Source organism: Aotus nancymaae, unplaced genomic scaffold (assembly GCF_030222135.1).
Source record: "Aotus nancymaae isolate 86718 unplaced genomic scaffold, 86718_ANA_hifiasm-v0.15.2.pri h1tg000058l, whole genome shotgun sequence".
Lineage (NCBI taxonomy): Eukaryota > Metazoa > Chordata > Mammalia > Primates > Aotidae > Aotus > Aotus nancymaae.
This window is the reverse complement of record NW_026988472.1, coordinates 47,558,719-47,580,840: the sequence shown is the minus strand read 5'-3', so window position 1 is coordinate 47,580,840 and position 22,122 is coordinate 47,558,719. Positions and strand designations below refer to the sequence as shown.

Genomic DNA, 22,122 nt, shown 5'->3' with positions numbered 1-22,122 from the left:
TCTTCAGGTACATCATTTATAGTTTCATTTTTGATCCTTGAATCTTTTTTTCATATCAATTTATTATTTTCTTAACAATGATTATCTCATTGTCTCAAATACAAAAATAACCCATCTTTTTCCCATTACAAGAAGTACTATATTTACATTTAATAAATTTTCATATATATTTTGGTTCATTTTTAATTCTATAGTTTTGTGACACATTTTAGTAAACAAACAGTGTTAATCTCCATTTTATCTCTTTATCGTATTTTCCCTGACAACCTTCACTTATTTTCCCAGATGATGTTTAGATTAATTTAGTAAAATTACCAAAAAGAAAAATTCTATTGGTACCTTATTTTGGAATCACATTCAGCTTTTAGATAATTAATGACATAATTGACATCTTCATATTGTTTATTCTTGTCTTTTATATTTCTTCCTAATTTCCTTTCTTATCCAATTTAGACTCTGTGTTGTGGGATTGTAATCATTCCCTTGGATACTTTATTAGTTTCCTAGCGCTGTTGTAACTAATGACCAGAGACTTAGTGTCTTAAACAACTCAAATTTATCATCTTACAGTTCTGGAGGCCAGAAGTCTGAAATGGGTCTCGCTGGGCTAAAACTGAGGTGTCAGCAGAACTTTGTTCCTTTCTGGAGGCCCAGGGGAAGAATTTGTCCCTTTGATTTTTCTAGCTTCTAGAGGCCATCTGCATTCCTTGGCTTATGGCCCCTTCCTGTGTCTTTGAAACCAGCAACATTGCATCTCTCTGACCATACTTCCATAGTCACATCTCTCCCTGATTACAGCTGGGAGAGTTTCAGCACTTTTAAGTACCCATGTGATTAGTTTGAGTCCACCCAGACAATCCAGGATAATCTCCCTATCTCAAGGACCTTAACTTATCACATTTGCAAAGTTCCTTTTGGCCTGTGGGGTATCATATTCACAGGTTCCAGGGATGAGGACATGGCCATCTTTGGCGGGGGGGGGGGGTCCATTATTCTGGCTACTACAGATAGACTCTCAACTGCCATGTCCCTCTTCACCTTCACTAAATTCAACTAGAAAATACTAACTCGAAAGAGGAGATTTGGATTAAATAAGGCTGGGAAATTAAAAGTTTGAAATGCTGTATTTAGCTTAACAGTGTTTAGCTACTAGGATGTTTATTTTTTATTTAAAATTCTCAGCTACTAACCTCAAATGGACCTTTTGGCCTGTCCTGCAATCCTGTGATATTGCTGGTCCGTTAGCTGCTCTCTCTTCCACTCCTCTCCTCTTTCCTCAAACTTCCAGGACCTCTTCTCCCTCTTCACTCCTAATGGATTAAATTGCTTCCTATTTTGCTGGATGCTGAGAAGTAATCTGGAGTAAAATCCCACATGCTCTCCCACCATCTTCTAACTCACTTGCATCAGTGTCCATATAACTAATGTCCATCTATTATTATAGCATAAAAGAAGGTCAAACACTCCACTTGTACTCTGGGTTCCACCTCTGTGGTCCATTTTAGGAAATCATCCAGTAATTTCAAACTCTCCCATCCTCAATTCTTTCCTCTCTATGGTAAATTCTGGCAGCTGATTTTAAAATAGCATTCATTTGAACCCTGGAAGCACCAGTATCACAGGAGAGGGTTCTGCAAATAGATAACCACAAATAAATCCCTATGATCATCCTAATGTGACAGAGAACAGAAATGTGAGCTTGACTATGTGCCCATTTTCATTGTATACATGATTTTCATTATATCCTATTCGGCTTGACATCATTTCTTTAGGCTTTAGGTCCTGGCTACAGTATTTATTTTCCTGTGAAAATTATTCACACAGTGAATCTGACCCTGTTTAGAACCCCCATTTGAAGGTTTGCATGGGGACCAAGTGGCCACACTTAGATCAAAGCTACTGTCATAGAACTTGCCACCAGCCACACATTCCAAGGATGTCAGTAAATATTTGATGTCTATATTCATATGCCCAATTCAATAGCTTCAGAAACCCTCAAGTGGTATCTGTTTCTTTCACCAGCCATACAATTCCCTCTCTCCTCTATAAGGGAGAAATTGTTTTTTTGTAAATCCTATTTTTATAGAAAATATGAAAATAACTGCTGTGGCCTAGGAATATGTTCGAACATTTCGATAGCACAAATCTTTCCCTGGATGTGCTGATAACCACACAGCCTCAGAAATAATCAATGCAGACAGAGCCTCTAGTAGACAAGTTTTATGAAATTGTTTTTGGTAAAGGTTATTTGTTTGGTGGACTCTTTCAAAAGCAGGAACAAAGAGAAAAAACAAATCAACTGGATTTTAAAACAAAGCCACAGAGAGTATCTGTTCCCTGATATCTTATCTGATGTGCATTCAATCCAAGTTTCAAAAACTTTTCAAAGTTATCATTTCCCTTCACTACAAATTGAGCTTGCTAACAATATTTCCATTTTTTTCCTTAGGAACGAAAAGAATGTCTGTGCTTATTAAAGGGAGACAAAACTCTTGGCCCTGGCCCCACATGGGCCACTGTGTGAGTTAAGTGGGAGGGAGAACAGGCCTCATCTTCACCCTACAACCAAATCAATATCAGGTAAGGCAGGAGAGCCTTTTTTAAGGAAAAGAGCGACATGGCCTGACGGTCACTAGTATTTATTTTTCACAATTGTCCAAGTGATTTTCTTCTTACTTGAGCTGAGGGCCTCTATGTGTGAGATTAGCATGAAAAAACAAAACAGGGGTGAGGATTTCCTTTTAGAAAGAACATGCTGTGATTGTGGTAGTGAACAAAGTGTGACAAGAAGGCCAAAGGCGCAAGGCATATGCCAATGAAATATGCATGTCTTGTCAGCCCCTTGGCCTTGCCTACCTCGCCCGTCTGAACTCTTTCATGACCTCCAGTGGAGTCTCAGGTTCCTGCTCCAAGGCAAAACGTGGCCCTAAGGCTCACCAGCCCAAGAAAAACTCTGGTCAGTGTTTTTGTGTTACTCTTTCTGGTCAGATAACTGAGCCTCCTACTGCAAAGGCGAGTTGCTGAAGCTCGCATGTGTGATGAGTGACAGGATGAGTTCACAAATCCTAGTCTTTAGACCTCCAAGCCAGCATTCTTTCTGTTAGCCACAGCTGAACCAAGAGAACTGCGCCACTGCCAGTGTGGGTGCCAGAATGTGAATATATGTGTGTAAAGCAAGGTAAGCCAACTTTAGCACTTGGGGCCTGATAATTTTTGTTGCAGGGGGATGTCCTGTTTATTATAGGGTGTTGGGCAGCATCCTCAGCCTCTACCCACTAGATTCTAGGAGCATCCATCCTCTGAGCTGCAATAACCAAAAGTATATCCAGACATTGCCAGATGTCCCCAGGGGCTGGGGAGCAAAATCAACCCTGCTTGAGAACCACATATTTGTGTGTATATGTGTATATGTATATATGCACATATGTTGTGTGTATATATGAACTATTTATGAACAAATATTCATGAAGCATCCCCTCAACCTCCTCCAAAAGAAAACAAAGTAGAAGAGAAGTTCTGCAGATACCAAAATCCTCCAAGGCAATATTCTAGCTTCTAGAAGCTTCCTATCTGTCTTCTGCTTTCCTTTAAGTTTCAGGCCCACTGGTCAACGTTGCTTTTCATGGCATATTACTCGATTGTATATCATAGTTTTTCATTCTGCCTCAAAGTAGCTGTCTGCTACATATCAATATATATTATAAAGTGCCTTTATAGACATAGTAAACATATAGAGACAACGTTTTATGGATTCAAGAAATTCAAGTACATGTATCTCATCTTTACTGGAATCAGGATCTGTTTACAAAACAAATATCAGCCAATCAGGTGTGCACTGGCTCCAGTGCAACATAGAGCACACCAGCTGAAAAAGTGGATAAAAAGGAGTTAACTTTGGTGAAATCCCTGATTCTGAGTTGGCATAGGGTCAAATGACAAGTTTAACAGAGTGTTAAGGCATTCTTTTCAAATGGCTTATTTTGAAACAAAACTTAGATAGACACAGCTTTTCTTTTGATCCTTTAAGATGACCCTTCTGAAAATTCTTTTTAGTTAGTTGTTCTGAATTCATATAGACTGTTTATATACACACAGCTTTCCTTTGTAATGACCCAAGTTGACCTTCCCTTTAAATAAACATATCAGCTGACATGAAAATTGTCCCACTTTAACATGTCCTTCAAATGGACACTAACGTCAGCCAACAACCAAGAAGCTGTAGTTTCCTTCCTGTGTGAATATTAGGTGTGAGAAGAGTTCACAGCTCATGGCTTTGGCAGAGCCACTATTTGACTTGCAGTGTTCCCCAGCAGAAAAGCAGAGGAGGCCTTACCTTTGGGAATGGTGATCTGACAGCTCAAGTCACAGTCCTGTTGCAACTGATAAAAAGCCACTTCCTGCAGCCGGGCCCTCTCCAGCTCTGAGAGACTCTGGATGGGGACTGACCTCAGCCGTACACTGCGGCCTGACATGCTGTTCCAGGTGAAATCACCCTGTAGGCCAAAGGAAAAAAAAAATCAACTGTTACAGAGTTCACCTACCTCTCACAAATCTCATCCTCTCTTAGTAATAAAGTCAGGCAAACCACCTTTGTGTTCCAAAATTGGGTCTCAATTCCCAAAGTCAAATCCTCTTTTAGTTCACTGTGGATCTTCTCAGTCAGTTGCAAAAGTCTAAATCTCCAGTGTCTGCTGGGTTACATGACCTCATCTCATTATGCATATAGGCCTAAGGAAACTATGTAGAAAGATACTGTGAGGATCCTATTTCCTACTTTTTATGGGAACACATGGGAACTTTTAACTTTTGTATCTCAGTAACAGGAAAAACTGTGCTGCTGCTAATTGCCATCATGTACATCAGATATAGGGGGATGAATGTGTATCGAGAGCCTACTGTGTGCCAGTGGCTGCATCAAGGGCATTTTTTAAAATTGGTAAATAATAATGCTACATATTCATGGGGCACATGGTGATGCTTCTATACATATGGTTATTAGATATGTATTTCTAATAAGTAGATATGTATTTCTAATAACCATATGTATTTCTATGCAGATTTTCTATTTCTTTCTAGAATCTACAACAAATTCAAACTAATTAGCAAGAAACAAAAACAAACGATCCCATCAAAAAGTGGGCTAAGGACACAAATAAATTCTCAAAAGAAGATATACAAATGGCCAACAAACATATGAAAAAATGCTCAACATCACTAATTTCAGGGAAATGCAAATCAAAACCACAATGCCTACCACCTTACTCCTGCAAGAATGGCCATAATCAAAAAATAAAAAGATAATAGATGTTGGTGTGGATGCAGTGAACAGGGAATACTTCTATACTGCTGGTGAGAGTGTAAACTAGTACAGCTGCTATGAAAAACAGTGTAGTAGAACTACCATTTGATCCAACAATCTCACTATTGAGAGCTACCCAGAGGAAAATAAGTCATTATACAGAAAAGATACTTGCACACACGTTTATAGCAGCATGATTCACAATTGCAAAAAATGTGGAACCAACCCAAATGCCCATCAATCCATCAGTGGATAAAGAAACTGTGATGTATGTGTATGTATGTGTGTGTGTGTGTGTGTGTGTGTGTGTATATATGTATATATGTGTGTGTGTGTATGTGTGTGTGTGTATGTGTGTGTGTGTGTGTATGTATATATATATATATATATACGTGTATATATATACATACACATACACCACAGTTTCTTCATCCACTCATGGATTGATAATTATATATATATACACACACACACGCACACACACACACACACACACATGATGGAATACTACTCAGTCATAAAAAGGAATGAATTAATGGTATTCACAGAGACCTGGATTGGACTGGAGTCTATTATGCTAAGTGAAGTAACTCAGGAATGGAAAACCAGACATTGTATGTTCTCACTAAGAAGTGGGAGCTAAACTATGAGGATGCAAAGGCATAAGAATGATACAATAGACTTTGGGGACTCAAAAGGGTGAAAAGGGGTTGATGGATAAAAGGCTACATTGTGTTCAGTGTATACTGCTTGGGTGATGGATGCACCAAAATCTCACAAATCACCACTAAAGAACTTATTTGTGTAACCACATACCACCTGTTCCTCAAAAAACCATAAAATAATCATAATAAATACAATTTAGATAAATGTTGCCAAATTGCAACGTATGTATTTCCATACATATGGTTATTAGAACAGTGTAATAAGCATATTCATTATCTCAAACATTTATCATTTCTTTGGTTGCTAATATTCAACATCCTCCTTCTAGCTATTTGAGATTATATATTACCGTTAACCATAGTCAAGGGTTTTTTAGTTAATCTCTCCAACAACCTTATGAAGTGGTTAACATTTTTGACCTATCTTATGTGAAATATAATAATATGATAATATAATCAATTATTATTATATGACATATAACATATAGTAAAGTTTATATGTATGGTATATGAATATTATAGTAACATATAGTATATATACATATAATAATATAGATGATGAAACTGAGGCTTGTGGAAGTTAAGTAATTTTCTCCAATTCATAAAACTTATAAAATTTGGAACCAGGACTCAAGCTAAGAATGTAGGGCTTTAAACTCTAGATTCTATTTATAGCACTCTTGTGAGTTATTTTGAACACAATAAGCTGAGAAACATGATCAATAGGAACATGTATAGTATTTATAGAGATATTTGATGCTAAAATACTGTGCATCAAAGAGTCAAAGCAAAGATTCTCACAATCCTTAAAGTGTACTCACGTGTACACACACACACACCCTTGCAGCCCACTGAGGGTGAATGGCTCCCCACTCAATGCAGACAGTGAGAAAGTGATGCCCGAAGAAAAAGTACTTTACAATCCTCTGAAACTCAGTGTCTCCTTACTAAAGAAGACTTCCTGTGAGTCTCATATATCAGGGATGCTGCAACAGATTTGAAGAGGCAGCTACTGTTGCCCAATGATCAAGAAAACAAAAGTTCTATTGGGGAAGTAGAGGTGCTGGCCCATGCAGGTATTCATTGCAATGAATGGAACACTTACAGAATCCCCTAAGACTTCATCTTAAAGAAGTCACTCACCTTAAAGAAGGGAGACAGAAAGACTGGTCCCAGCAACAAAGCGCCATAGCACTTTGTTTCACACTGGTGGCAAATTACTACCTAGTATATTCATTCCAAATAGTGAATGGCACTATATTAATTCTTTGATATTTTCCCTCTTCAGCTGGGATTTCATTCATTCATTTAATCCATGAAGGTATTATACTCTGGTAGGGGCAGAAAATGAACAGGGTAAGTAAAATGAATGGTGTGTTAAATAATGATAACTGCTAGGGAGGAGTAAAAGGCAAAGAAGGGGAAGTAGAGGAAAGGAATTTGCAATTTTAGAGATAGCACTCAGGAAAGACCTCACTGAGAAGGCAAAATTTGAGCAAGTGCTAAAAGAAGTTATGGATTTTAGTTTCTTTGCCTTGACATGTATGAATTACATCCAGTGGATAATGATGAAGACTAGCAGGAACCCAGGAGGAGCTCAGGGAGGTTGATGCAGGAGGGGATGTGGGGAGAGGAGTGAGTGAGCAAATCTAGTCAAAGTGAGGACGTTGCAGTCACATTCAGTGAACAGAAGAAAATTCTTCTAGGGCCAGTGTATTCGAATTTTTTCTTTTCTTTCTTTCTTTCTTTCTTTTTCTTTTCTTTTCTTTTCTTTTCTTTTCTTTTCTTTTCTTTTGCTATAACCAGACTAAGAACAAATAGGACATATAGGTATTAGGGTTAGGGGCTCAGGGCTTGGGTGTACCCCTCACTCACACCCTCTAAGCATAGGGAACTACAAGGAACACTATCAGGGAATTAAAAAAAATTTCTCCCAGATAGAAATTCCCCAGATGAGTTTATAAATTTTAGATGTGAAGCTTAGCTACCTAAGGGAGCTGACTGCTAACTGAAGTGTCATAACAGAATTACATACCCATTCTTTAAAAGCATTTAACGATGTGACCTCCAATGAGCTTAATTATCTGTAGTAGGGGTTTGACAATCTTTTTCTGTAAAGACCACATAGAAAGTATATCAGGCTTTGTGAGCCATGTGGTCTCTGTTACAACTACTCAACTCTGCCTTTGTGGCATGAAAGCAGCCATAGATAATTTATAAATCAGTGAGTGTGGCCATATTCCAATAAAATTTTATTTAAGAAAACAGCAGGCTGGTTTTGGCTGGTGGGATAGAGTTTCCCAACCTGTGAACTACAGCTTATGACTGAAATAAATGAATTCCTAGAAGGGACATTTTATTCTTATTTACTAAGTCTTCCTGGTTAATTAATTCAAACAATATTTAATAAGCACAGATGAGATGCTAAGCTCTGTGATAGGATTGGGATTATTAAGGTGACCATACAGTCCTTGTCCTCAGAGTTAACTTTCAGGTAGGTAGAATAAAAGCAATCCATAAAACACAGAATGCCTAGGAAACAAGGCTTTTGTTATCTATCTGGAGGATCAAGGAAAGCTTTATAGAGAAGGCAGGCTTGAACGTTGAGTAAGTGGGGGCAGGGTTCGCGAAGTAGCAATACAACTTTAGCGGCAGGTGCCAAGGCAAATGAGTTTGAGAAAACAGGCTTGTTTGGGGAATCACAAGGTTGGAAGGAGGAAAATGGAAAGAGGTGAAGCCAAGCAGAAGTCAGGGCCAGATTCTGTAGGGCCGTCTCTGTTGGCGATGCAAAGTGGATTAGATTTTCCTCCATAGGTGATGGCTAGTCATTCAGGAACTTTGAGTAAGAGAGGAGCATAAGCAAATTTGAAATATGGGAAAGATGACTGGAAACAAGCTTCTTAAGGAATTAAAGGGGAGAGCAAGTCAAAGATGCAGAGATGAGAAAAGACTCTGTGCTAAGTAGGATGCTGATTCCAATTTGAACAAACAGGGAAGACACTTAGAACCACATAGATGCTGGAGAACAAAGTGGATGCAGTGAGGGGAAGAGAGAGTAATCTGCAATGACTCTTGGGTTTCTAGCTTCAGTAACTGGGCAGATAGTAACACTAATCATGAAGATGGGGAATGGCAGAGGGAATTAGGTTTGCAGGGGGAGAAGGAAGATCACCCAGTTTTGGACATGGTGAAAATGGTATTTTGTTTTTTTTTTAAAAAAATAGAATTAAAACATTCTTAAGTCTGGCAAAACAGAACATGGCCGATTTATATTTTTCTTGAGCCTTGATTTTCTTCTCTCAATTACCACATGTTCTCACTCACAGGTGGGTGTTGAACAATCAGAACACATGGACACAGGGAGGGGAGCATCATATAATGGGGTCTGTTGGGGAGTGGCTAGAGGAGGGACAGTTGGGGGGGAGGTTGGGGAGGAAAACATGGGGAGAAATGCCAGATATAGGTGACGGAGGGATGGAGGGAGCAAACCACCTTGCCATGTATATACCTGTGCAACAATCCTGCATGATCTGCACATGTACCCCAGAACCTAAAGTACAATTAAAAAAAAGAAAAACAGTTCCAATACAATCAACTAATACATGTTTTTTCAAGCTGTTTACAAATGACTACCCCTAGCGTAATAAAAAGTGAAGTGTGATGCTTTTATTTTAGTCCATTATATATGGAATCCCATGGTTCTTAACCTTTTGGATTTTTAAACTTCTTTGGTATATTTGGAATTGTTAACCAAAAGAGAGATCTGGGGTTATTGTGATAATGGCAAACCCAGTTGACCAAGACAATATCTGTATTTTTTGTTTATTTCCTTATTTTTACTTTTTAAATTTTGGGGGGTTCATAGTAGGTATATATATTTATGGGGTACATGAGATGTTTTGATACAGGTATGCAATGTATAATAATCATATCATGAAGAATGGGGTATCCATCTCCTCAAGCATTTATCCTTTGAATTACAAACAATCCAATTACACTCTTTATTTTAAAAGTGTACAATTAAGTTATTGTTGACTATAGTCACCCTGTTGTGGTATCAAATAGTGGGTCTTATTCATTATTTCTATTTATTTTTTGTAGCCATTAACTATCTCCACCTCCCCCGACCCCCGACACTGCCCTTCCCAGCCTGTGGTAACCATCCTTCTACTCTCTATCCATGAATTCAATTGTTTTGATGTTAAGATCCCACAAATAAGTGAGAACATGCAATGTTTGTCTTTCTGTGCCTGGCTTACTTCAGTTAGCATAATGATCTCTAGTTCCATCCATGTTGTTACAAATGACAGGATCTTATTCTTTTTTTATGGCTGAATAGTACTCCATTGTGTATATGTACTACATTATCTTTGTCCATTTTTTCTGAAGTTCCCTGATGATTCTTCCATGCAGCCAGGGTTGAGAACCACTGAGCTCAAGGCTTGAACAGATTCTAGTTCAGTTTGAGCGTGCATCCTCATTGTTCAGTTAGGCTATAATAAGTGCTCTGTAGTAAGTCTAGAAAATCCAAGAAGCCCTCCATTGCCAAAGAAAGATGCAAATCTACCAAGGGAAAGAAAGCTATTTCTATGATAGTCATAATAGTAAGGATTTTACTTTTTGAAACTGAGAGTAATCATGATCCTATTTTCTTTTTTAAACAAATGAAATGATGCCATAATCCTTGTGTTTTCATTCAACAAAAAAATTGACTTGAACCTGACATTCTCAGAAGCCACTACAATATCTTGGCTGGTTGTTGCAAGCTTGTGAGTTGCCCCTCAGCCCGCATTTTGTTCTGTGGCAGTAGAGAGAAGAACAGTACAGAGTTATCAGGTGGAAGGTGTGGTTGGCAGAATAATGTCTCCCCTAAAGATGTCCACACCCGAATCCCAAGAACTGTAAGTATGTTATTTTACATGGTAAAAGCGACTTTGCAGATGCTATTAATTTCAGATTATTGAGATGGGAAGATTATCCTGAATTATCCAGGTGGGCCCAATCTCATCACAAGAAGAGGTAGAGGCAGATCCAGAGACAAAAATGTGATAATGGAAGCAGAGGTGGGAGAGAGAAAGATTTTTTTTTTTTTTTTTGAGACGGAGTTTCGCTCTTGTTACCCAGGCTGGAGCGCAATGGCGCGATCTCGGCTCACCGCAACCTCCAACTCCTGGGTTCAGGCAATTCTCCTGCCTCAGCCTCCTGAGTAGCTGGGATTACAGGCACGCACCACCATGCCCAGATAATTTTTTGTATTTTTAGTAGAGACGGGGTTTCACCATGTTGACCAAGATGGTCTCGATCTCTTGACCTCGTGATCCACCCGCCTCGGCCTCCCAAAGTGCTGGGATTACAGGCGTGAGCCACTGCGCCCGGTGAGAGAAAGATTTTAAAGAGCTCAGCTGCTGGCTTTAAAGATGGAAAAAGGAATCACAAGCCAAGAAATGCACACAGCTTCTAGTAGCATAAAAAGCCAAGGGGGTTCTCTCCTGGAGTCTCCAGAAGGAACATGGTTTTTATTTTAGCCCAGTGAGGCCCACATCAGATTTATGACCTCCAGAACTATAAAACATTAAGTTTGTATTGTTGTAAGTTTGTGATAATTTGTTATGGCAGCAATAGGAAATGGATCCAAGAGTAGAAAGGAGCATTAGCAAAGAAGGTCGATGGGGTGAAGGGCATGCTCCCAGACACTTAAAAGTAGGTTTTGACATTCCATCACATTCTTATCTCCCTACTACCTGATGCTAAGGTGCTGCTTCATATTACAGGTACCACCACCAATGATTTGCGCTGGAGAGGTTCCAAGACTGGAATTCTGAAAGCACTTCTCTCATATAATAGAATTATAGAAAATAACATACAGCAAATACCTTAGGCTTTGTGAGTCTTAGGTTCTCTTCCACAATTACTCAACTTTTGCCATTGCAGGTCAAAGACAGCCATAGACTCTACATAAACCAAAGTTCCAACAATTTTATCTACGGACATGAAATTTCAAGGTTCATGTAATTTTATGTGTACAAAATATCCTTCCTTCAAAATTTTTTCAACTACTTAGAAATGTAAACATAATTCTTAGCTTACAGGTCATACAAAAATGGCATCAGGCTGCATTTGGCCCACTGGCTGTAGTTTGCCAACCTCTGATATAGACATTAGGGTCATTTAGTGCCCTACACGTATTTATGTAGCATCTACTGCCATGTTCCAGCAACCCAGTCCTAGGGCCTTGCATTATCAGCCACATATGTCAGCCAGATTCAGGAGGAAATCCTGAATAAGCCTTGTCTGGCTTATTCACTTTGGTGTTCTCAGTATCTAAGGCAGTATCTGGCACTTAACAGCCACTGAATATTTGTCAATCAAGGGACTAACGAATCAGGCATATCATGAGTTAAATAAATTGGAAACCTAACCAACCCATACAATGTTGTATATATGCTGGAAACTGTATTCTGGATTCGAATAAACCATTAAGAGACAGTCTTTTGAAATGGCCTGTTGAAAAGCCAAAAAAAAAAAAACACCCAAAAAAACCCATGCCAGTACAGGAGGGGAAAAAATAAAAGTGATAATAAGTGATGTAGGGAAGAGTGAATCCATGATACCTAAACCCACCCATCAGACCTCATAAGAGCAGTAAGACATGAACACAAAGGTCATAGTCTCCCTGTGACTCTCATGGCGTGGAGCATAAACTGGTAAACAAGCACCCAGGAAGGGCACCAGAGCCTACCAGCACAGTCTAGAATATGTTTCTGGTGGTTCCTCAACTCCCAGATACATGGTCCAGGCCAGCATTTTTCTTTGGTGACTGTTTATCTTATAAATGGATGACTCATTTGAAGGCTTTCTAAATCTAGTCTTTTGAGTGGTCATAATGGGATATTTTTTTAAGGATTAAAAATGGATGATTTCAAATTTGTTTTGATTTTATAAATGTAGATGAAATTGAAACCCAACCAGTGTCTCTGGATAGACTAAAGACTTTGGCAGTTGTAAAGGTCTAGGGTACTATGTGACAGCATTAATAAAGGGTAGCAATATGATAAAAAGGATATAGGATAGTGGTCCTTGGCGGGGTAATGTTGCCCCCAGTGAGCATTTAGCAATGTCTGGAGACACTTTTCATTGTTACAACTGGGGCAGCATTTGATACTGGCGTCTAGAAGATAGAGGCTAGGGATGCTGCTAAACACCTTATAATGCACAGGACTACTAACCCAAATCAAAAACTATCTGGATCAAAATGTCTATAGTGCAGAGGTTGAGAAACCTTGGTTTAGCATAAATAAGTATTCTGTTAAGCCCGAATCATATAGAATCTCCTTAAAATGATGGTGCTGGAAAATATTAACAATCAGTTATATATTTTATCATCAAAAACATGCACTATATATTCATATATATATCATGTATTACTATGTGTATTTTACATGTATTTTTCTACATATTGTACACATAAACAGAATTATAGGCCTTATTTTAAACTAGTATTAAGAAGCACAAATACAACAAACCTAATTAAAAGCAGCAAACAAAAATGTTTGAAAACGAAAGAATCTTGACTAACTGGAGAACAACTCACCAAAAGTGTTAACTAAGTAGATTTCCTTCCCAGCAGAAGTATATGTCTCTATGTTTAGAAAAAAAAGAAGCAAAATACAAACTAAAACCCAAACAATCTAATACCTATGGTTTATTCAGAAAGTCATTCTTTTGAGCTAAGTTGCATCTTTACACACAGACTTGATTTTCCCATGAAATAAAATTGATTGAAGTAATTCTGGTTTGGTTCTATACCACATTGTTTTCTTATGTTCTTGCAGTTAGTGTCTAATTGCAGCATCTCTTCAATCTCATTCAACTGTAAACTCCCCAGGGCCAAACAAGGGGTGATGCAGGGCTGCTCACAATATGGTTTGTGGATGCAAGGCATCGGAATCACCTGGGCAGATGATCATTGCTAAACATGTAGGTTCCTTCAGCTTTAAGGTAGATTTAGAGAATTAGAGTCACAAGTAGTAGGGCCCAAGCACCTCCATTATAAAGCAGCATCCCCAGATGAATTTTACTTTTTGCATAATAAAGGTTGAGATTCAAATAGATGGGAGGTCTTTGGTAAGATTCAGAACACCTCTGAACGTCGGTTTCCTCATTAATAAGATGGAGAAAAGAACAAGACTTAACTCTTAGTTTGTAGGGATAATATCAGACAATACAAATGAATTTCTTGTGGAGGGCTTATAAGCTCCCACAAGACTTGAATAAATGGAAATTTAAGTTATAATTAATATTAATCATCACCACTCTAAATCTGCATCCCCATCTGATATGGTTTGGATGTTTGTCCCCTCTAAATCTATCTCAGGTTGAAATATAATCACTAACGTTGGAGGTGGGGCCTGGTGGGAAGTGTTTGGGTCATGGAGGTTGATCCCTCATGAATGTCTTGGTGCTGTCCTTGCAATAGCGAATTCTTGTTCTGAGTTCATGTGAGATCTGGTTGTTTAAAAGAGCGTGACACTTCTTCCCTCTCTTGCTTCTGCTCTTACCATGCGACAGACTACTCCCTGTTGCCTTCCATCCTGAGTAAAAGTTCCCTGAGGCCATTACCAGAAGCTGAGCAGATGCCACCACCATGCTTCCTGTTCAGTCGGCAGAACTCTGAACCAATTAAACCTCTTTTCCTTTCTTTACAAATTACTCAGTCTCAGATATTTTTATGGTGATACAAGAAAGACTTAACACAACATCTTAACTTGGAAGTTTTAGAGACACCAAAAATTCATAAGAAATGTGTGCTGAAATACAAAGAAGTTTTACAAGGTGATAAGAGCTAGAGAAGGAGGTAGCACAGGGTGAGGGGAATAGGAGTGTTGGGTGAACTACCCGGACAGCCTTGCAGAGAACATATTTGCATCAACCTTTAAGGAGGTGAGGGAATGAGCCAGGCAGGTTTCAGAAGCCCAGCAGTCCAGGCAGAGACTGGTTGACATAGGTACGGCATGGCATAGTGGCATAGTGGCTAAAAGCAAGGGCTGGCAAGCTGGGCTGCCTGAGTTTGAGTCCCAGTTTTGCCAATTACTAGCCAGGCATGTGGCTTTTTAGCAAGCTACTTACACCCCGCATGCCTCACTTTCCTCATCTGTGAAATGGGGATGATAATAGGGATTTTGCTGATACAAGCTGATTAGTAGGGAAGCCAAGTCCTGTCCACTGATTGTTTTTATAAATAAAATTTTATTGGTTTATGAAAATAACAGCCACACTCATTCATTGTTATTGTCCATGGCAGTCTACAAGCTACAATTGCAGAGTTGAATTGTTGCAACAGAGGCTGCCCAGTCCATGAAGCTGCCCTTCCATTAACCATCTGGCCCGTTACCGAAAAAGTTTACTGACATCTTGACTAGACTAAAAGTAAAGGCACATCTATGATTAGATCTGCCTTTTGCCATCACCATTTTCCTCCTCTCCCAAGATTTTGTCTCTGAGAAACATCCCAGAGAGCCTGTAAAAAAAAAAATCACACAACATTAAAATAATTTAGGATATTAGAAAATAGGCAAATACTAGGGTGAAATAGAAGTGGTTACCTCCCAATGGCCTGTTCACTTGGGTTACTGATAAACTAAAAATGTAGAAATGAACATTGTCAAACTCAGTGCTGGGCTAACACCATCTAAAAAAACAAATGTCACTTGTATCTTGTTTCCAGTGGAAAGAACCTTTCCAATGGTTAGCATAGAGGGGACATACTGGAAGTCCTCAAGGGCAAAAACGTCAGAGCAAAAGGTCAATTTTATTTCTGTGTAGCCCCAGTTGAATTGTGGACCTTTCTAACGGCCGTCAATTTAATTCTTAGTTCTAAGCTTTTCCTGAGTCTTACATGGGAAGAAGGTAAAACAGCCTGCACAGATCTCAGAGTTGCAGAAAATGGAAACACTGGCATGAATTAGAAACTTCTCAATGACAGGGCCAGCAGCTGATGGTTCTACTTGTCTTTCTCTAATTAAATTTAGTTCACTGAAATTAGAACAGACCTCCAGAGACAGATTAAACGTTGAAGATTCTGCTCACGTTTATAGATGGTCCACTCTGCTAGTTACTGTTCTAAGCCCTTTATTTATATTATCTCATTTAATTCTTACAACAACCTAAGGACTATGTTACCATCATTATTCCCATATTTCAGAGGAAGAAACTGAGGCACAGAACTTAAGTAACTTGACAAGAGCACAAACCAATTAAGTGGCAGAGTTGGGATTTGAAGCCAGGCTTTAGGTTCTGGAATTTAGACTCATAACGACTATATCTATTTCATAACATTTCATGATAAACCAATCCAAACCTCTAACTTCACAAATGAGCAAAGTGGCTGCAGTGGCATAATGAGATATGGAACGACATACCATTATAATAATGAAAGCCAGACAGCGTTTTAAAATTTAGAGGCTTAAAGTTTTCCTCTTTTGTAAACAACAGCACATGCAAATCAAATTTATTATTAGCCTTATATAATATCCCAACTGTTCCCCCAAACCCATATTTATCACAGCCACAGCAACGAAAATGTTCCACCCATATTCAAGAAGTTAAGAAGGAAAGATAAACCACTTTACCCTTTCAGACTTCAAAACAGCCTGTGCCCGAATCTTTTACAGAAACCAGCCCAATTATGCTGTTCCGTTAATCATAACACAATCCTTTCTGCTTGAGTTTGCTCATTTCAAGCTGCTGCAACATCATTAATCTAAAAATAAGGTTCCCATAAATCTGTATTGACACAAACAGTTTTTAGCTGTCATGCATCTCAGACACTGATAATCCAGTTTTCTCCTAAAGCACAAGATGGATGTGAAAGAATCACAAAATTTTAATCACAATTGTCTTAAAAAAGAAGTGTAAGTATAGATATTTATATTGCTTACCCATAAATTGTAATCAGCTGCGTCTCTGCTGTCCTCTCTAATCTAACTGAACTAAGCTTGGAGTAAGAAGTTGAGTCTGTTTTTAAAAAAAAATTATTTTTTTTGGTGAAAAATGCATCCTGAAATGGCAGATCATATCGAGTGTCTGAGAAATGGCCCAGCTGGCATAGCTGTGACTCCCACGATACCTTTTGTTGCCAGAGACCTCCGCTACTGTGAATCTTGGGACCAAAAATATGCAATCTTTTCATCGGATCATTGAGAAGTTCCTGTCCTTTCAGAACGGAGGCAGGCTGTGTCCCCGAGTAAGTGCACAAATGAGTGTGTGTGTGTGTGTGTGAGAGAGAGAGAGAGAGAGAGAGAGAGAGAGAAAGAGAGAGACAGAGTTGGGGAGAAGGAAAGAGGGGAGGGAAGGGACAAAAAGAATGAAGAGAAATTGAAACTGTATTTCCTGCTTCTTATTTTTATAAGACGATTTTGAAGAAATATATTGGAGTTAGAAAAGGATTCCTCTAAAAAAAAAAATCCCCTTTTCCACAGGGATCTACAAACGGTAATTGGATTGTAACTGTGTAAACTGTCCTTATTAGGAATCAACCAAAGAATGTTGGAAGCCACTGGTGAAAACCCCGAGAGCAAGATAAAGCACATAGGATGCCTTCTTTGTTTAGGACAAATTCTCAATTCTCAAATCGTATTTTAAAACCACTGACTTCATTTTTCTAACACTAGCGCACACATTAAAAAGAAAAAGTTTTTTCTCTTTCACACTGAAGCATAGCACATGCTCTGTATTTTATCCTCTTTGTGCGACAGCAGTCCTTGAGAAGTCGTTCATTTCCTGAACAGAGGGTGTGGAGTTCAGAGTGAATGTACCCACATGGCCATGTCTAAGAGGGTGCAGGTTGGTGTGGGGGCTGGAGGTGGCATCTGTGAAGAGTGGAGGGAAAAGGGAAGATGAATTCCAATCGTGAATTACCTTGATCTCCATGTATTCCACATGGCACTGAACCGAATCCAATTTGAAAAGACATCTTTGTTTCCCAGTTGATAGGAAGTTATAGCTCTCCCATGGGTCTCAAGTGAATTCCAACAAAAGAATCACTGTGATTATAATTGACAAACCAGGAAATGATTTCATGGAAGATCTTACTGATTCAAAATTAAGGACTCGGTATGGTTTTACTAGGATTCTGTGAGGTTAATCATGTAAGCCACACATAGCCTCTGCTGCTGCTGCTAAGGAAGGAATTTTAAAGTAGTAAAATATTCCAGGTGGTTTTCTTTACTAGAATGATTAAACTTAAACAGAGATTCAGTGTAAAATCTACCTTTTACCGCACATACCTCCACCAACACTACCCCCAAAACTCTTGATGTTGCAAATACACATAATTCCAGTAGACACTCAATAGGGCTCATATTTGATACTCATTAATGGAAGTTACATTCTCATTTAAAGAGATTTGATATCTTAATGTCAATATATCTAATATCTTAATATATTATTGCACATGAAATTGATAAATATGCTATTCATTTTTTATTAGGCAAATGATCCTTTAGTTCATGAATAGATGACAGCAACATGTAGTTCTGACTGAGCATTTACTAAGCATCAGGCATTGTTTAAGACATTTTATAAGCACTGACTTATCTAACCATCAAAAGAATTTTTCATAGTAGGTTACATTATTATCCTCATGTTACAGACGAGGAAACAGAAGCTCAGAGGAGTTGAGTAACTTGCCCAAAGATTCACAGCTCATAAGTAATGTAGCTGTGATCTCAACCACTATGAGATTACAAATTAACTGCAAGATAAAGCCACAGTTCAGAGTCAGCACTAGTAGGAGCCATGTTATAAATGTCCAATGAGGAAGAGACAGTGATGAAATAAGAATGATGACCTAAAACTAGAGTGGTCTGTTAAATCAATTATTTGATGAAGACATACACTTTCAGGTCAACAAATGTTTCATAAAAAGGTGACTATTTAAGTGAATAATCTCAAGAGACAATGTCTTGTGAAATTTGTAGTCTCTTTTAAGAGTGGAAGCAAGGCAGGCCTTGAGAAGAAATGCAGAAATAATGGAGAAGGTGTGTATATTTGGTATTGTTTGGAAAATGCATTCAAACCAGAAAAACAAAAGGTAATGATAAAGAATCCTTTTTTAAGATTTAAATAACAACTCTTTAAGTAAAACCAATAAGAGACCAAAGAGTCACCGAAACAGCCTTGGATATAAATATCAGGAAGCAATTAAAAGGTTCAATCTGTGGAAGACTTTTGCTAATCACAAAAAATGCTGAGAACACAACAGTCATTTTTTTCCCATTTAACCCTCCCATAGCTAAGCACACCAAGAAACAATTTATAGCCTGAGAATCTATGCCATTAAGCATTAATTCCAACTTCTTCTTAGCTCTTACCTGGATTATTTCTGTTTACATCCTTGATGATATCTTGCACATTTAAGGCAAAAATATAAAATCACTCTGTCAAATTTTGGAGTGAACACATTTCTGATTATAGCACTCTTTTGTCTAAAACCCTTTGATATCTCCTTTTTAGCTCCAGGACAAAGTCCAAATTTCTTAGCCTGGTATCTAGTGCCATGTGTGTTGACTTAGATGGAATAAAATCAAATAGCCACTACATAATAGTGAATAGTAACAGAGATTTTCTGAGCATATATTAGGTGCTAAGCACATATTAGGTGCTAAGCACTTTATGTGTGCCTCCAACAATTTCATTTTATAGAGGAAGTGATGGAGGCACAGAAATGGATGGCACACAGTGAGGAAAAGACTGCTCATGAGGGCCAGAGCCCTCTTTTCAGGGGCATTCGGCTAGTCTACATTTCCCAGTCTCCCTTGCAGTTAATAGTGGTCATATGACTGGAGACTAGTTAATGGAATGCCAGAGGAAGTGACAAGCTTCACATCTAGCCCTGGTCCATAAAAACCTGGAGACAGCATCCAGGCAGGCCGCATAGCCATGTGTGGTAGTCCCAGGAACAGACCATACTTTTCAGCATTCTTTGCCTAGTGTAGTCCCCTGCCCTTCAAGCCTGCCTGGCTCTATGATTTACTTAACCAACTGAATGTGGCAGAAGGGGATGCCAAGCCCATTCTGGGCTTGAGACATAAGAAAACATGGAAACTTCTGCTTTTGCATTTATAGGACCCTTGAGCCACCATGTCATGGGTGTAGCCACTATGTTGAAGAGACCATGTGGAGAGGCGACGCCCCAATGTCTCAACCTAAATCCAGCCTACCCTACCTCCAGCTGAATGAAAGAAGCAGCAGCCCAGGTTCAGAATCATTACTTAGAGCACAGCTGTGCCACCAATCATGGTCAATCTAACAGTATGAATGACAAATAGACTTATATTGTGAGATTTGAGGATGTATCTGATATAGCAGCTGACCTCACTTTCCTGATCTTCCCGTATCAACACAGACAATAAATCTAAGCAGTCTGATCTGGAGCCCTTGCTCTTGAAACTCCTCCTATACCTCCCTCTGAATGACATGATGGCTCATTTCTTCCCTTCCTACATTCTCACATGGAAAGAGAATAGTTGATCAACTGAATGGTAAAGTAAAAATTTCTCTTTATACATTCTTTGCTGAGCATGTAGAAAGTCCTTAATAAAAAAGAACATAAATATATTTCTAATGACATCCTTCAAATTTTAAATTATAGTCAGTGGTTAGAAATAGGTAATGCTTTTATCTTTCAGAATCATGACTGACTCTAATAAAACGGCACAGTGAAATTTCATTGAGGTTACATTCATTACTGATAAACCTTTCACTGGTCCTGTTAACCTTTTTTTTTGCTTTATTTATTTATTTTTACTATTATTATACTTTAAGTTCTGGGGTACATGTGCAGATCATGCAGGATTGTTACATAGGTATACACATGCCATGGTGGTTTGCTTCATCCACTCCCCCTGTCATCTACATTAGGTATTTCTCCTAATGTTATCCCTCCCTAATCCCCTCAATCCCTGCTATCCCTCCCCTAGCCCTCACCCCCCAACAGGCCCTGGTGTGTGATGTTCCCCTCCCTGTGTCCATGTGTTCTCATTGCTCAACACCCACTTATGAGTGAGAATATGTGGTGTTTGGTTTTCTGTTCTTGTGTCAGTTTGCTGAGAATGATGGTTTCCAGTTTCATCCACGTCCCTGCAAAGGACATGAACTCATCGTTTTTTATGGCTGCATAGTATTCCATGGTGTATATGTGCCACATTTTCTTTATCCAGTCTATCATTGACGGGCATTTGGGCTGGTCCTGTTAAACTTTTCTGAGTGTAGCATAGAGTTTTCATGTAAGGTCTTAATATTTTTTATGACTGTATATAAACATGTGAATTGTGAGGGACATTTTAGTTCATCTGCTGCCTTACAGTGCTTGGTGAAAATGTGGTACCATCAATTTAACTGTCCAACTCTGTCTTTGGATTGCTCAGAACTTCCAGAAGCTAGGTTATAAGCCAAAGGACATTCTCTCATTGCTGCCATTTGCTTCCTTAACTGTAGCTGTCTGTCCTTTTCCCATCCTAGCACCCTGACCTTGGTCCAATCGATAATGTCCTCCTGCTGCTACTGTGACCTATTTGCAGGGAGAGAATATTTTGGATCCTTCAGATCTAAACTCTACCATCAAAGCAAATCTAGTAACTGGAAAGCTATTTAAGACCATGAATCTGAAACAGTCAAAACCAAAATAAAGAACACCTAAAATTTACTGGGTGCTTATTGCCTCCATGAAACTCACTATCCTCTTGGAGGCAGGTACTGGAATTACCGCCATTTTGCAGACAAGAAAATTGAAACAAAGGGAGTGTAAACACCTTGCCAGAAGTCACACAATTGGGAAGTAAGGAGTTGGCACTCAAACCCAGGCAGTCTGTTTTCAAATACAATAATTTTAATGCCGAGGCAATATCACAGCATGCCAGCAACCTTTTCTTTATTCACTCCCTTGGAAGACCTATATACAAAGTAAGTATGACACAGAGCATTCAACAGAGACTGGAAGGCGTCTCTGCAACTGGGAGAATTCAGGTAAATACATGGAGGACAGCTCAGGGCTCAAAGCCCCGTGGAATTGCGACACAAAATTATGAACAAACAGAGGCAGGGCACCAGGAGGAAACAGAAAAGAAAAGCCAACAGATGGGGCAATGACCTCCAGGAGTA

General features: G+C 38.8%; 1 protein-coding gene across 6 annotated transcripts in view; it reads right to left on the bottom strand.

The window, feature by feature from the left end:
- ARHGAP6 (Rho GTPase activating protein 6) overlaps window positions 1–22,122 on the bottom strand; it is a 532,167-nt gene that overhangs the window by 111,215 nt on the left and 398,830 nt on the right. For 4 of the 6 annotated variants that reach the window (XM_021674827.2, XM_064364520.1, XM_064364521.1 and 1 more), the window contains exon 2: window positions 4,334–4,493. In XM_021674827.2, the coding sequence (XP_021530502.1) occupies window positions 4,334–4,493 (160 nt within the window). Of the gene's footprint in view, window positions 1–4,333; window positions 4,494–16,592; window positions 16,666–16,901; window positions 17,232–22,122 lie in introns of those variants that run through there. The other 2 variants (XM_064364522.1, XM_064364523.1) reach the window with 2 other exon arrangements.